The 12,941-nt window shown below is 36.9% G+C and overlaps 1 protein-coding gene across 2 annotated transcripts in view; it reads right to left on the reverse strand.

Moving 5' to 3' along the window:
- LOC131102802 (protein kinase C beta type) overlaps positions 1-12,941 on the reverse strand; it is a 96,352-nt gene that overhangs the window by 50,820 nt on the left and 32,591 nt on the right. For both annotated transcript variants that reach the window (XM_058048359.1, XM_058048358.1), the window contains exons 4-7: positions 7,731-7,842; positions 6,127-6,255; positions 1,538-1,694; positions 7-141 (exon numbers count right to left, since the gene is read on the reverse strand). In XM_058048359.1, coding sequence (XP_057904342.1) covers positions 7-141; positions 1,538-1,694; positions 6,127-6,255; positions 7,731-7,842 — 533 coding nt within the window. The remainder of the gene's footprint in view (positions 1-6; positions 142-1,537; positions 1,695-6,126; positions 6,256-7,730; positions 7,843-12,941) is intronic.

Here is a 12,941-nt window from a genome sequence, read left to right on the forward strand (position 1 = left end):
ACTCACCATCCATCCACTCCTTGTTTTTGCAGCTCCGAGATGCCAAAGGACAGCGACCCCATGAAGTCGTTGCGGCTGGTCAGATCCCAGTCCCACGCCTCCACGGAAAGACGGCGGTCCTTATCGCACTCCTTCAGGTGGCTGGAAGAGAAACAATGAGGGAACTTCACACCGGATCAAAGTTCTTTTCCACTCATGAAGTTTGCTTGTGTGGAGACGAGGTTCAAGATCTTAAAGAAGGTGAAGTTGGAGGAGAGGAACATCCACTTTTAGGTTTTTTTTGCAGCAAAAATGTCTTCCACTGTTATTACTGTTTATTAGGGATCGACCGATTTTTCGGGCCGATGCCGTTTTTTTTTTTTTTGCCGATTTTGCTGCTTTTGCTCCCTTAATTTACTATTGCAGGGTGGGAGGAGTACTGCGACTGCGTGTGTTGCAGGGTCTTCCGGCAACACAAAGCTGCCCGGCGCATGCCTGTCTGTAAATCTCAACCGATATTGTTTTTTTCGGGCCGATGCCGATTTTTTTTTTAGCCGATATTTGTGGCCGATACTGCTTTTGCTCCCTTAATTTACTCTTGAAGTGTTATAGGGTCTTCCGGCAACACAAAGCTGCCCGGTGCATGCCTGTCTGTAAATCTCAACTCAAAAAACGACCGATATGGTTTTTTTTCGGGCCGATGCCGATTTTTTTTTTTAGCCGATTTTGCTTGGGCCGATATTGCTTTTGCGCCCTTAATTTACTCTTGCAGTGTGGGAGGGGTACTGCGACTGCGTGTGTTTCAGGGTCTTCCGGCAACACAAAGCTGCCCGGCGCATGCCTGTCTGTAAAACTCAACTAAAAAAATCGACCGATATGGTTTTTTTTGGGCCGATGCCGATTTTTTTTTAGCTGATTTTCCTTGGGCCGATATTTGTGGCCAATACTGCTTTTGCTCTCTTAATTTACTCTTGCAGTGTGGGAGGGGTACTGCGACTGCGTGTGTTGCAGGGTTGCCCGGCGCATGCCTGTCTGTAAATCTCAAATCAAAAATCGACTGATATGTTTTTTTTTCAGGCCGATGCAGATTTTCTTTTAGCCGATTTTGCTTGGGCCGATACTGCTTTTGCTACCTTAATTTACTCTTGCAGTGTTGCAGGGTCTGCAGGGTGAAATCTTTCTTTCTAATTCATACAAAAAAAAAACAACGCCCCAAAATGCATCATAATTCCCGCTTCTTCCAATGCGTGCCGCGATGATGCTTTATTAAGTACGTCACTGGACCCCAGAAGCCAGCTTTTATGAATATAAGACGCCAGATGTTGTTATCTGAGCGCCAGCGGTTACATACACATGGAAAGCGGAGCGTGATGCCATGCTTTTAAAAGCCAGCGAGAAACTAAATGAGGAACACAAGATGAAAGAGGAGGGAACCCATCGTGTTGGGAGAAAGTGATGGAAGCAGATGACAAGAAAGAGAGCTCTAATTAATAGATAAAGTAAGAAATGATCAAAAGTGGGATATTTAAAAAAAAAAATTAAAAAAAAAAAGCCTTACAATTTAAAGGTCTCATTCCAGACCGGGTTGAGACAGCATTTAATGGTCTTGGTCTTCTGTTTGCTTTCGCTGCGAGGATCTGGGATCAGTTTCAGCTTCACATATGGGTCCGACAAACCATTGGGGTCCATTGGGACCAGATTCCTGGCCTCTTTGACTGCAGGGAAAATGGGAAGAGACAATAGTGATGCATAGATAACGAGATAGGAGGATTATGAGATTAAGAGACAGAAATACAGTGGAACCTTGGTTAACATACACCCCGTATTTTATGAGATTAAGAGACAGAAATACAGTGGAACCTTGGTTAACATACACCCTGTATTTTATGAGATTAAGAGACAGAAATACAGTGGAACCTTGGTTAACATACACCCCGTATTTTATGAGATTTACAGACAGAAATACAGTGGAACCTTGGTTAACATACAACCCGTATTTTATGCGATTAAGGGACAGAAATACAGTGGAACCTTGGTTAACATATACCCCGTAATTTTATGAGATTAAGAGACAGAAATATAGTGGAACCTTGGTTAACATACACTCCGTAATTTTATGAGATTTAGAGACAGAAATACAGTGGAACCTTGGTTAACATACACCCTATATTTTATGAGATTAAGACACAGAAATACAGTGGAACCTTGGTTAACATACACCCCGTAATTTATGAGATTAAGAGACAGAAATACAGTGGAACCTTGGTTAACATAAACCCCGTATTTTATGTGATTAAGAGACAGAAATACAGTAGAACCTTGGTTAACATACACCCCGTAATTTTATGAGATTAAGAGACAGAAATACAGTGGAACCTTGGTTAACATACGGCCCGTATTTTTCGGCTTTCATTAAAAAAAATTGTCTCGGTTGGCGTTTCCCGTTTACCATCCAAAATGGTGTTATCGATACACTGAGTGAGTTTTGTCGCTCAACATTGTTGTCTATGCCTCGGTTAACATACAAAGTTGTGCCCCAGTTTGCATACATTGTAGTACATGTCTTGTTACATTCATTTTACATGGATAAAACAGTTCATGACAAATAGAAGAGATAAATAAACATGAAGAATGAACAAAGACACGGTTATCAATGATCAAGACCAATGTGGACACCACCTTCCTGTTTTGCCATGAGTTATTTCTTGAATTCATGAGTGTTTTTCCTCACTATTTTCATCAAAATGCGTTCAATTGTAACTTTTGGTTCCATTTTAGGTTATTTTGCAGCCGTGATCCAAAGAAAAGCAGAAAACTGAGGTGAGCAACAGTATTGAATTCAAAAAATAACTCATGGCAAGACAAGAAGGTGGTGTCCGTATTGATCTTAGGTAAAAGAAACGTTAAATGCTCATCTTTGTAAAACGATAAAAACATGTTTTGTGTTAACAGTTTTGGATTCCCACCGTTTCTTATTCAGTTAGAGTACATTTTGGTTAAAGTCAGACCTTTAGGAATGGATTCATGACGCTAACCAAGGTTCCATTGTATTGTATGTAGTTTCTGTTTGAAAAATGGACTTTGTGAAAGCAGATAAATGAAAAGATTTACACATCGAAGCTTTGGTCACAGTATCCAAACGTAATCGCATGCGACATGAAAGATCTTTAGCAGTCTGCTTTGCGGGGAAAAGCCCCGTACAGTATAGTGGGACTGTTGCCATGGATACTGATGTTGACCTTGGGGAGCAGTCGTTTTTCTTGCCCACTTTCTTTGCCTCATTCCGAGCCATTTATTGCCAAGCGGACCTCAGCTTTTGAGGGCAAAAGTATTAAGACACCCCCTTAATTCAATAGTGAAGCGATTAGGGGGGGGTCGCTAAAGACGCAAGGTCACATTCCGGTTAGCAGAAGCACAGCTGGTAGTGATGGGTCTTTGGCACGACTCAGTTCCAGTACACACACACAATCTCAGTGTGTGTAGTGTTGCCCCATAGGAATATACACTATACATAAAGTACGTATAGTTGTTAACTGGGGGCATTAATGAAGCCATTTCTAGCATTTCGAGCTCCCAAAACGTGACCACATAAAACCAAAACAGGGTTCCATGCGGGCAAAGAAGCATGTTAGACTAAAGTCTGAGAGGTTAACCACAGCCCCGCATGAAACCCTCAGCGGAGCGGGCCAATAAATATTAGATGATGCCTGTTAAAGTGACCAGCAAATGCTAGCTATAAAGAGGGTAGCATGCCAAAGAGTCTCAAAGGACTCTTAAAACTAAATACAACACCGTGTGTGTGTGTGTGTGTGTGTGTGTGTGAATGTGATTATCCATACAGTATAGCGACATAACACGTTTATTTGACTTCTACTGTCTTGCAAATAGAATCCCGGAAGTACAATTCCTTATTTATAAATGGAATACAAAGAAAACCTAATCATTATTAGAGCCCTCAAATAAAAATAACACCCCTATAGTCACCTACAAGCACATATTAGCCAATATAGTTGACCTCATGTGTGTGTTTGTGGTTGTAAATGTGTTCCCGTGCTAAAGGGGCTGAGTGGAGACGCGGACAGGAAGTGACATCAGGTGAGTTTTTGCTAGGCGTGGGTCACAGCCCATAACAGCAATCCGTGTCAGGGATTATCGTGCCTGTAGTGAGATCAATCAAACATAGTCTGGTGCTTGTGTGTCTCAGATACGAATCGCGTTATATTTATATTTGACTTCATTTAGCCATTTTTATGTTTAGAATGTGATTTATTAATTCATATATTTTAGAACAACTGTGACATATGTATATATTTATATTATATTTATATTTTAAAAATTATATTTATGTATTTATATTTTAAATAATTTAGCCATTTTTATGCTTAGAATATGATTCATTAATTCATATATTTTAGAACTGTGACATATATATATATATATTATATTTATATAATTTTTTTATTATATTTATATATATATATATTATATTTATATTTTTTTATCATATTTATATATTTATATTTTCAATAATTTAGCCATTTTTATGCTTAGAATATTATTTATTATTTCATATATTTAGGAACAACTGTGACGGGGTAAAGCTCTGGAGCAAAAATATTTCCTTTAATATGAAAATGTTTATATGAAAATATGTATATCATTTTTTTTAAATATGAGTGAAATCACAAGTAAGTAGAAATAAAGCTAGCATATTTCTCAACTGTCTAATTTGTCCAATCTTTTAGACGCTGTCTCCAGGTCACAGATGTGTGTGAGTGACAGGAAGAAAAGCTCGATTTAATTTTTTAGGAGAGGGGAAAAAAATTGTTTTCCCATAATTTTAGTCCTTACAGTATGTATTATATACTGTAAAAACATCATAGTGACTAATGTATGTGTTTAGTCATCGTGCCATCAAGCTAGTAAGCATCCTCATCTACAGGCGCGTCATGGCCGCCGTACAAAAAAAAAAACGGGCAACATCCAAAGCTCACAAACTTAAGATTTTCCCTCCCGGTGTGTCCTTGAGCCAAACGCCGGACTGCCCTCTGTGGGGCTCCAAACACTCGGCTCTGATCTCCCAGCGAGGCGTAGGAGTGACCTAAAAGTGATCAATAAAGCGGTACTTTGCACCCGTGTCTGCTTGCCTTGATTCGAGCGCCACGGCACGAATGCATTCCCGGCTGTAGCAGCCATCTCCAGCTGAGATGCGGAGCCATTTCCCCCCCCCCCCCCCCACACACACACTTTTAACGGCCCCATTCTCAGCCCCTCTCTACTCTGTCACACTGCAATGAAAAGGTGGGTGGTATAGCGCTGGTGTGGATACACTGACCCCTGTGGACGAATGTAAGTACTGCAGGCAAATACCCCACTCATTTACTGTTACAATCACACACTATTTCATCTCATTTCCTGCGCCGCACCATTTCATATTGCTACATATTGAATGCATTACTTGTCTACCACCAGAGGAGGCGCTGTTGAGTCGGTGTCCAACAGTTGGCAGTCTGAATCCATTGATTCTGGTGTATAGGTATATAATAGGTATATCAGGTATATAATAGAATAATTGTACAAATACTACTATTATTTATTACTACAGAGGGATAAAATCGCTCAAAAAAACACTTTAATCCGTTTTCTGACACTGCTAATAGCTACACATTTCTTTTAGCTGAGCTACGGAACAGAATCAGGCTTTAAACTAACATTTGCTGCCACCTGGCGGTAATAAGAATACACTACAGATTACGTTTCATTTATCTGTTATCAGTTTTTATCTGTTATTTCATTATTTATTTTTCAAATGTTTTGAGCAGAGCTAACATAAAATTACGATGGATGCTAACAGTATACAAGCTAGGTCACACACTTGTGTGTAGCATGTATGTTTGTTGTCAGCAAATGATGCCGATTTAGCTAAATTTAGCTACTAATATAAGCTAGCATTGAATCTATAGCCATGCACGCAAACACCTACACTATTTTCTATTCAATTTATTTAAAATTGTTAAAAAATATATTTGACTTACAGCGGGTTGAATACTGTCCCTTTAAGGACTGTTTAAGGCAGTGTAGTCGTTTCACCGAAAGAGGGCGACAAAGGACGCTTTTGCGCATGTATGGATGTGAAGCAATACTTACTAGTAACAGTGAGCACATTAGTCTTGATCTCAGCAGTGATGTAGATTCGACCTCTCCTCTCAGTGTGGTCTGTCCCGCACAGGCTGGGCACGTTGGCCACACAGCGTTTATGTATGTTCATCATACAGTCTGAAATACACAATGCATATTTTATTAGATATGTAAAAACACATACAAACAATAAAAAATTACAGGTATTTTTTGTATAAGGTAAATGTATGATGAAAATAATAACATGGTATAGATCAGGGGTCTCAAATTTAATTTACTTGGGGGGCCACTGGAGCTCGGGTCTGGGTGAGACTGGGCCGCATCAGGTTTTAAAAAAAAAACAAAAAAAAACGCATTTATTAAAAACAAAAAAAATTAAAAAAAACTATGCTTTGGTTCCAATTTTCTCCAAGAAAAGCTCTGATAAAACATTCCACTGTTCTCAAATATCTTACTTTTTATTTTTCTACACAAAATAAGATGAAAAATAAATCAAGAATAAAGAAAATCAATCAGTAATGAATACATAAATAAATAATAATAATAAAACGGCAAATAATAAAAACTTAAGAAACCACATATAGTTGGTGGGTAGACAAATTATTTTTTTTTCAGATTAAAATGAACAAAGCATTATTAGAGCCCTGTAGACATGACAAAACATGAAACTTTTTTTTTATTTACAACATATTGCGCAACTGCAGGGTCTTGAGACACATGCTAACTCGCAAACTAGAGAGCTAGCGACCTAAACGGTAGCCTTCAAGTTATTTTCTTTCAACTTAAATAGCCAAAAACTTACCACTTCCACACGGATAGGGAGGAACATTAATCAAACGTAATAATTTTTTTCTGGGTACATGATACCATACAGCATCCATATCAAACCCAAAAACTTACCACTTCCACACGGATAGGGAGGATAACTATTAACAGTTATTTAACCTTTTAACATGAACATTAATCAAACGTAATATTTTTTTTCTGGGTACATGATACCATACAGCATCCATATCAAACCCAAAAACGTACCACTTCCACACGGATAGGGAGGATAACTATTAACAGTTATTTAACCTTTAACATGAACATTAATCAAACGTAATAATTTTTTTCTGGGTACATGGTACCATACAGCATCCATATCAAACCCAAAAACTTACCACTTCCACACGAATAGGGAGGATAACTATTAACAGTTATTTAACCTTTAACATGAACATTAATAAAACATAATAATTTTTTCTGGGTACATGATACCATACAGCATCCATATCAAACCCAAAAACTTACCACTTCCACACGGATAGGGAGGATAAGTATTAACAGTTATTTAACCTTTAACATGAACATTAATCAAACGTAATAATTTTTTCTGGGTACATGATACCATACAGCATCCATATATCAAACTTGCTCGGGCCGCACTAACATTAAACTTTCATATCAAGGCGGGGGGCCTCAAACTAGTGTCCTGCGGGCCACATTTGGCCCGCGGGCCACGTGTTTGAGACCCCTGGTATAGATAATTGACAACAGAATGCACTCTGTATACACAAAATACGGATTATTGTTGTATGCTAGGATAGATTTGATGACGCGTGATTACTTACGGTCGCATCTCATGCCCTGGTGTATGAGTCCGTAGAGCAGAGACCCGCAGTGATCACAGAAGGTGGGACTGGAGTAGGTGTGGATCTTGAACTTGTGCTTTGACCTCGGATCCTGAAGATAGAGAGACATTGAAAATTATTCGATGACATTCGATGTCAAATATTCCACTACACTGACACAATAAGACACACGATAAGTAAACTTGGGTATCATTTCCTCTTTTAAAAAGAAGATGTGGAACCAAGGTGGAACCGTGGAGACACCTGCACTCCCCACTGACATCCACACCTGCAGCTAATGTGGCATTCAGGGTCACAGATGAACCCTGGACGTGTTGCTAATGGCAACCGTCCCATGAGTTAATAAACACATATCTGATGATGAATACCATGTGATAGATATACAGTACATCTATATAGTAGATATAGCATCACTGGTAGCTTCCAAGTCCCTCGTTTATCACGGTTAATTGGTTCCGGACTTGACAGTGATAAGTGAATTTCGGATAAGTAAAAATTTCAGATTTCTCTATAAAATATTTTCATAGTTACAGCATTGAAAATATATTTATGACCTTCGAAATGTGATGTTTATCATTATTAGAGCCCTCTAGAGATTAACTAACAACCCTATAGTGTAATATTTTCACTTAATTCTTGTAAAAAAAAAATTCTTGTAATTATGGCTTTATTCCCATAATATTTTTCATATTTTTTTAATTCTTTATTGTTTCTGATATTATTAAAACATCTTTAAAAAACTTTTTTTTCCATCTCTATGGTACAAAATTGACCTTTTTGAGTTTATGGTAATAAAATTGTTAAAACTTTTTTCTCTTAATATTTTGAATTTTTTCTTTTACGATTTCTGCTGTTGTGTTTCTTCAACAAAATGTTAAAAATATTTATTATTATAATTATTTATTATTATTATTACTATAACATTTGTCCCTACCTAATTTCCAAAAATTAAAACTTCATTCTTTGTGTCGTCAATTTCTCATTCCACATTGTCATTAAAAAAAATGTAAAAAAAATTCCATACTAAAACTGACTTTATTTCACTTATATGACTTATAATATTCTTTAATTATGCAGATTTTTCAGTTTTTTGCTTTGGGTTTTCTTGTTAAATTGTGTTTTTAGAATGTGTATAATAATATAATAATAATAATAATAATAATAAAAGCAGCCACGGTTTGGACACCCCTTATATACAAGTTAACACTGTCGCCATTCTTTTTGTACTTCCTGTTCTGTACAGTACTTCCTGTATTGGCTATTGTCTCATCAATGTCACATTACTGACACCTAGTGACCAGTGTATAATACTACATATCATTGCAGTGTCTTTGAATGCCTTATATTGACATTTTACTTCATTTATGCTTGAAAATAATTCATTTAGTTGAAAAGTAGCATGAAAAAGCAATGACTTATCAATTGATATATGATATATATTGATATATTATATAAAAGACGTAAAGTGAAGAATATTTTGGTGTTTGTGGCCTCCTTCTCCTCCACCTGTCCTGGAATAATGTATTTAAATTAGACGGCTGCTGGCTGAATTATGTACAGCCCCCCCCACACGTTTTTGTCCCCAGAAGAAGAAGCGTGTGTGTGTGTGTGTGTGTGTGTGATTCTTGTTAAGGCTAAATGATTGTGCGGGTGCCTGTGATTTCCTCTGCGTGGGCGAACGGGTGACGGCGTGCACATCTGTGCGTATTTTGGTGTCTGTGTTGATTCTCGTCTCCTCTCAAGGACGACGACGACGCCGCCGCCACCTCCTGCTCGTTGTGTGTTCCTCTGCAACGCGGTTGAGAGCTAGCCTTGACGAAGAACCAGCACCAGAGATGAAGTATGACATATCATGACATCCATCATCGACGCCATCGTGTGCGGACGGCCGACACTTCCACTTCCAATGGCGTTGTCCAAATCCACATCTGTGGATTGAATTTAACGTGTGTGCGAATAAAGTTGCGTGTAAGACTGCAACGCGCGGCAAGAGGATGGCGGTAATAAATAAAAATAAAATAAAATAAAATAAAATAAAATAAAATAAAATAAAATAAAATAAAATAAAATAAAATTAAATTAAATAAAATTAAATTAAATTAAATAAAATTAAATTAAATTAAATTAAAAATAAAAATTAAAAATAAATACAAATAAAAAAATAAATGAAACTAAATAAAAAAATAATAAATAAAAATAATTAAATAAATGAATAAATAAATAAATAAAAATAAAAATTAGACTTTATTAGGAAAGCAGGAAGTGAACAAATGTAACAGTTACTGATTGTAAAAGTACCAGATGGAGGGGTAGGATTTAATAAGCTTTGCTTCTTCCTACTCCTTTTGGACGCCATCTCCCAATGTGTGAGTCTATATTGTGTACTGTATTAGGTCATATGAACGTTAACGCTGATTATAGGGGTGTTATTTCATGTCTAGAGGGCTCTAATGATGTTAAAACTAATGTTTTTTTTAAGGTAGTAAACAGGTTTTCTATACTCAAAGTATCCTACTAGCCCCAAATACAGTATATTATTTTTTATTTTTATATTATGTTATATTATCCTTATTTAAATGAGCTACTAGTCCGTGAGAAGCAAAGCTCATAACATGAGCACACAATGCAGCAGTCACTATTCACTAACGAGCGCTACACTACCACCCCCACACGCGCTTGGCTGGGTTCCCATTGTGCACCCTAGCTTTTTATTACTACACTTCCGTCACTCATTACCTCCATCCATCCAATGCTTTGCCGGACATGCTAAAATAATAATAATAATAATAACAGTAATAATAATATTAATAGTAATAATAATATTAACAAAATAGTAATAAGAATAGTAATAATAAAATAATAATCTTGATAGTAATACTAATAATATTAACAATAGTAATATTAATAGTTGTAATAGTAATAATAAAAATATTAAGTAATAATGATGAAATAAAATAGTAATAATAATATTAATAATAGTAATAATAATAATAATAGTACTAATAAAAATAATAATAGTACTAATATTAGTAGTAATAATGGTAATAATAATATTAATAGTAATAATAATAGTCATAATAGTAATAGTAATAATAATAATAATAGTACTAATGAAAATAATAATGTAATAATAGTAATAATAATAGTAGTAATAATGGCAATAATAATATTAATAGTAATAGTAATAATATTAATAACAGTAAAATAATTGTAATAATAATAAGAATAATAGTAATAACAATAATAGTAATAATAATAATAATAATAATAATAATAATAATAATAATAATAATAATAATAATAATAATAATAATAATAATAATAATAATAATAACAACAACAATAATAATAATTACAGATATCCTTAATCACTAAATAATGTCTTATGTATAGAATACTTGCTAAGTCCCTAGCCCATGCAGACACATTTTGCAGGATGGCGGCCATCTTTTTCAACCAATCGCGCTCAAATTTGACACACAAATGTTTATCCATCCCAAAAAGGTGCGTACCAAATTTGGTGTTGATTTGTCTCATTAATACGTGTGAAACTAATGTTTAATAACGATACAACCATGTGTGTATTTGTCCGAATGGGTGCATGTTTGGGCAGATTTTCAACCATTTTATGTGCCATAATTTAGGAATGGAAGTTTTTTTTTCAATATTATGGACCGTGAGGAACGATGTAACTTGGCTGGAAGTAAGATTTTACTTTTATATTACAAAAATAGAGAATAGAGCAGAATTATTTCTTGGCATGTGGTTGTGCATTAGCAATAAAGTTGCTTACAAACCTCTGCCAAGGCAACACAATCCTAATACGGCACTATGATGCATTTAAAAAAAAACGTAATATTGCCTGAATTTTAGCATCATTCTTTGTCATGCACAGAGTCTCCACATCCACATCTTGAGTACCACCATCAGCTGACTTGAGGACCTGGAATGTAGGTTTCATTAGAGCATCTCATCCCTCGACTTCTCCCCAAGGGCGACCATTCTATTAACCCAGATCTATAATTGACTTCTCCTTTTAAACATACATCGTTATCGGGAGACGGAGGAGAGAAACGAGAGGAGGGGAGCGGCTTAGCGGCGTCCAGAGGGTGACAACGTTACTGACGATGCACAATAAATCTTCTCCCCCCCACGGCCGCACCGAGCTATTGTCCTTGACAAACATGCGGCCTCGGCGGTCGTGACCCACATAAACGACCTCGGCGTCATCCGCTCAGAAAAGGGGAGGAGTCATGCACTCCATGGGAGAAGGAAGTAAAGATGTCCATGAGCAGGAGGTGACGTCTTATAGCGTATAAAATCTAAACAAGTCATCATAACATCCATATAATATAACAATATAAGACGTTAGCTTTGCCAACAACATTGCTAGCAACTAGCTTTAAATGACCTCACAACAGCAACATATTAAAATTTTATAATATTAAAATTAAATAATGTAATGTAAACCCATAACAATGTCACTTCCTGTACACTATAATGGGTAATAGTGACTATAGGGCTGTTATACTATGCCTCGAGGGCTCTAATAAAGTTCATTCATTCATTCATTTTCTACCGCTTATCCTCACAAGGGTCGCAAACGGTGCTGGAGCCTATCCCAGCTGTCTTCTTCAGGACGAGAGGCGGGGTACACCCTGGACTGGTGGCCAGCCAATCACAGGGCACATATAGACAAACAACCATTCACACTCACATTTATACCTATGGACAATTTGGAGTCGCTAATTAACCTAGCATGTTTTTTTTGGAATGTGGGAGGAAACCGGAGTACCCGGAGAAAACCCACGCATGCACGGGGAGAACATGCAAACTCCACACAGAGATGACCGAGGGTGGAATTGAACCCTGGTCTCCTAGCTGTGAGGTCTGCGCGCTAACCACACGACCGCCGTGCCACAAATATTAAAATTAAAACCCACGACAAGCTAAAACTCAACTCTGAACCCCTGACACTGTCACTTCCTGTACACTATAATGGGTAATAATGACTATAGGGCTGTTATACTATGCCTAGAGGGCTCTAATAAAGTTCATTCATTCATTCATTTTCTACCGCTTATCCTCACAAGGGTCGCAAAGGGGTGCTGGAGCCTATCCCAGCTGTCTTCTTCAGGACGAGAGGCGGGGTACACCCTGGACTGGTGGCCAGCCAATCACAGGGCACAT

Source organism: Doryrhamphus excisus, chromosome 15 (genome assembly GCF_030265055.1).
Source record: "Doryrhamphus excisus isolate RoL2022-K1 chromosome 15, RoL_Dexc_1.0, whole genome shotgun sequence".
Lineage (NCBI taxonomy): Eukaryota > Metazoa > Chordata > Actinopteri > Syngnathiformes > Syngnathidae > Doryrhamphus > Doryrhamphus excisus.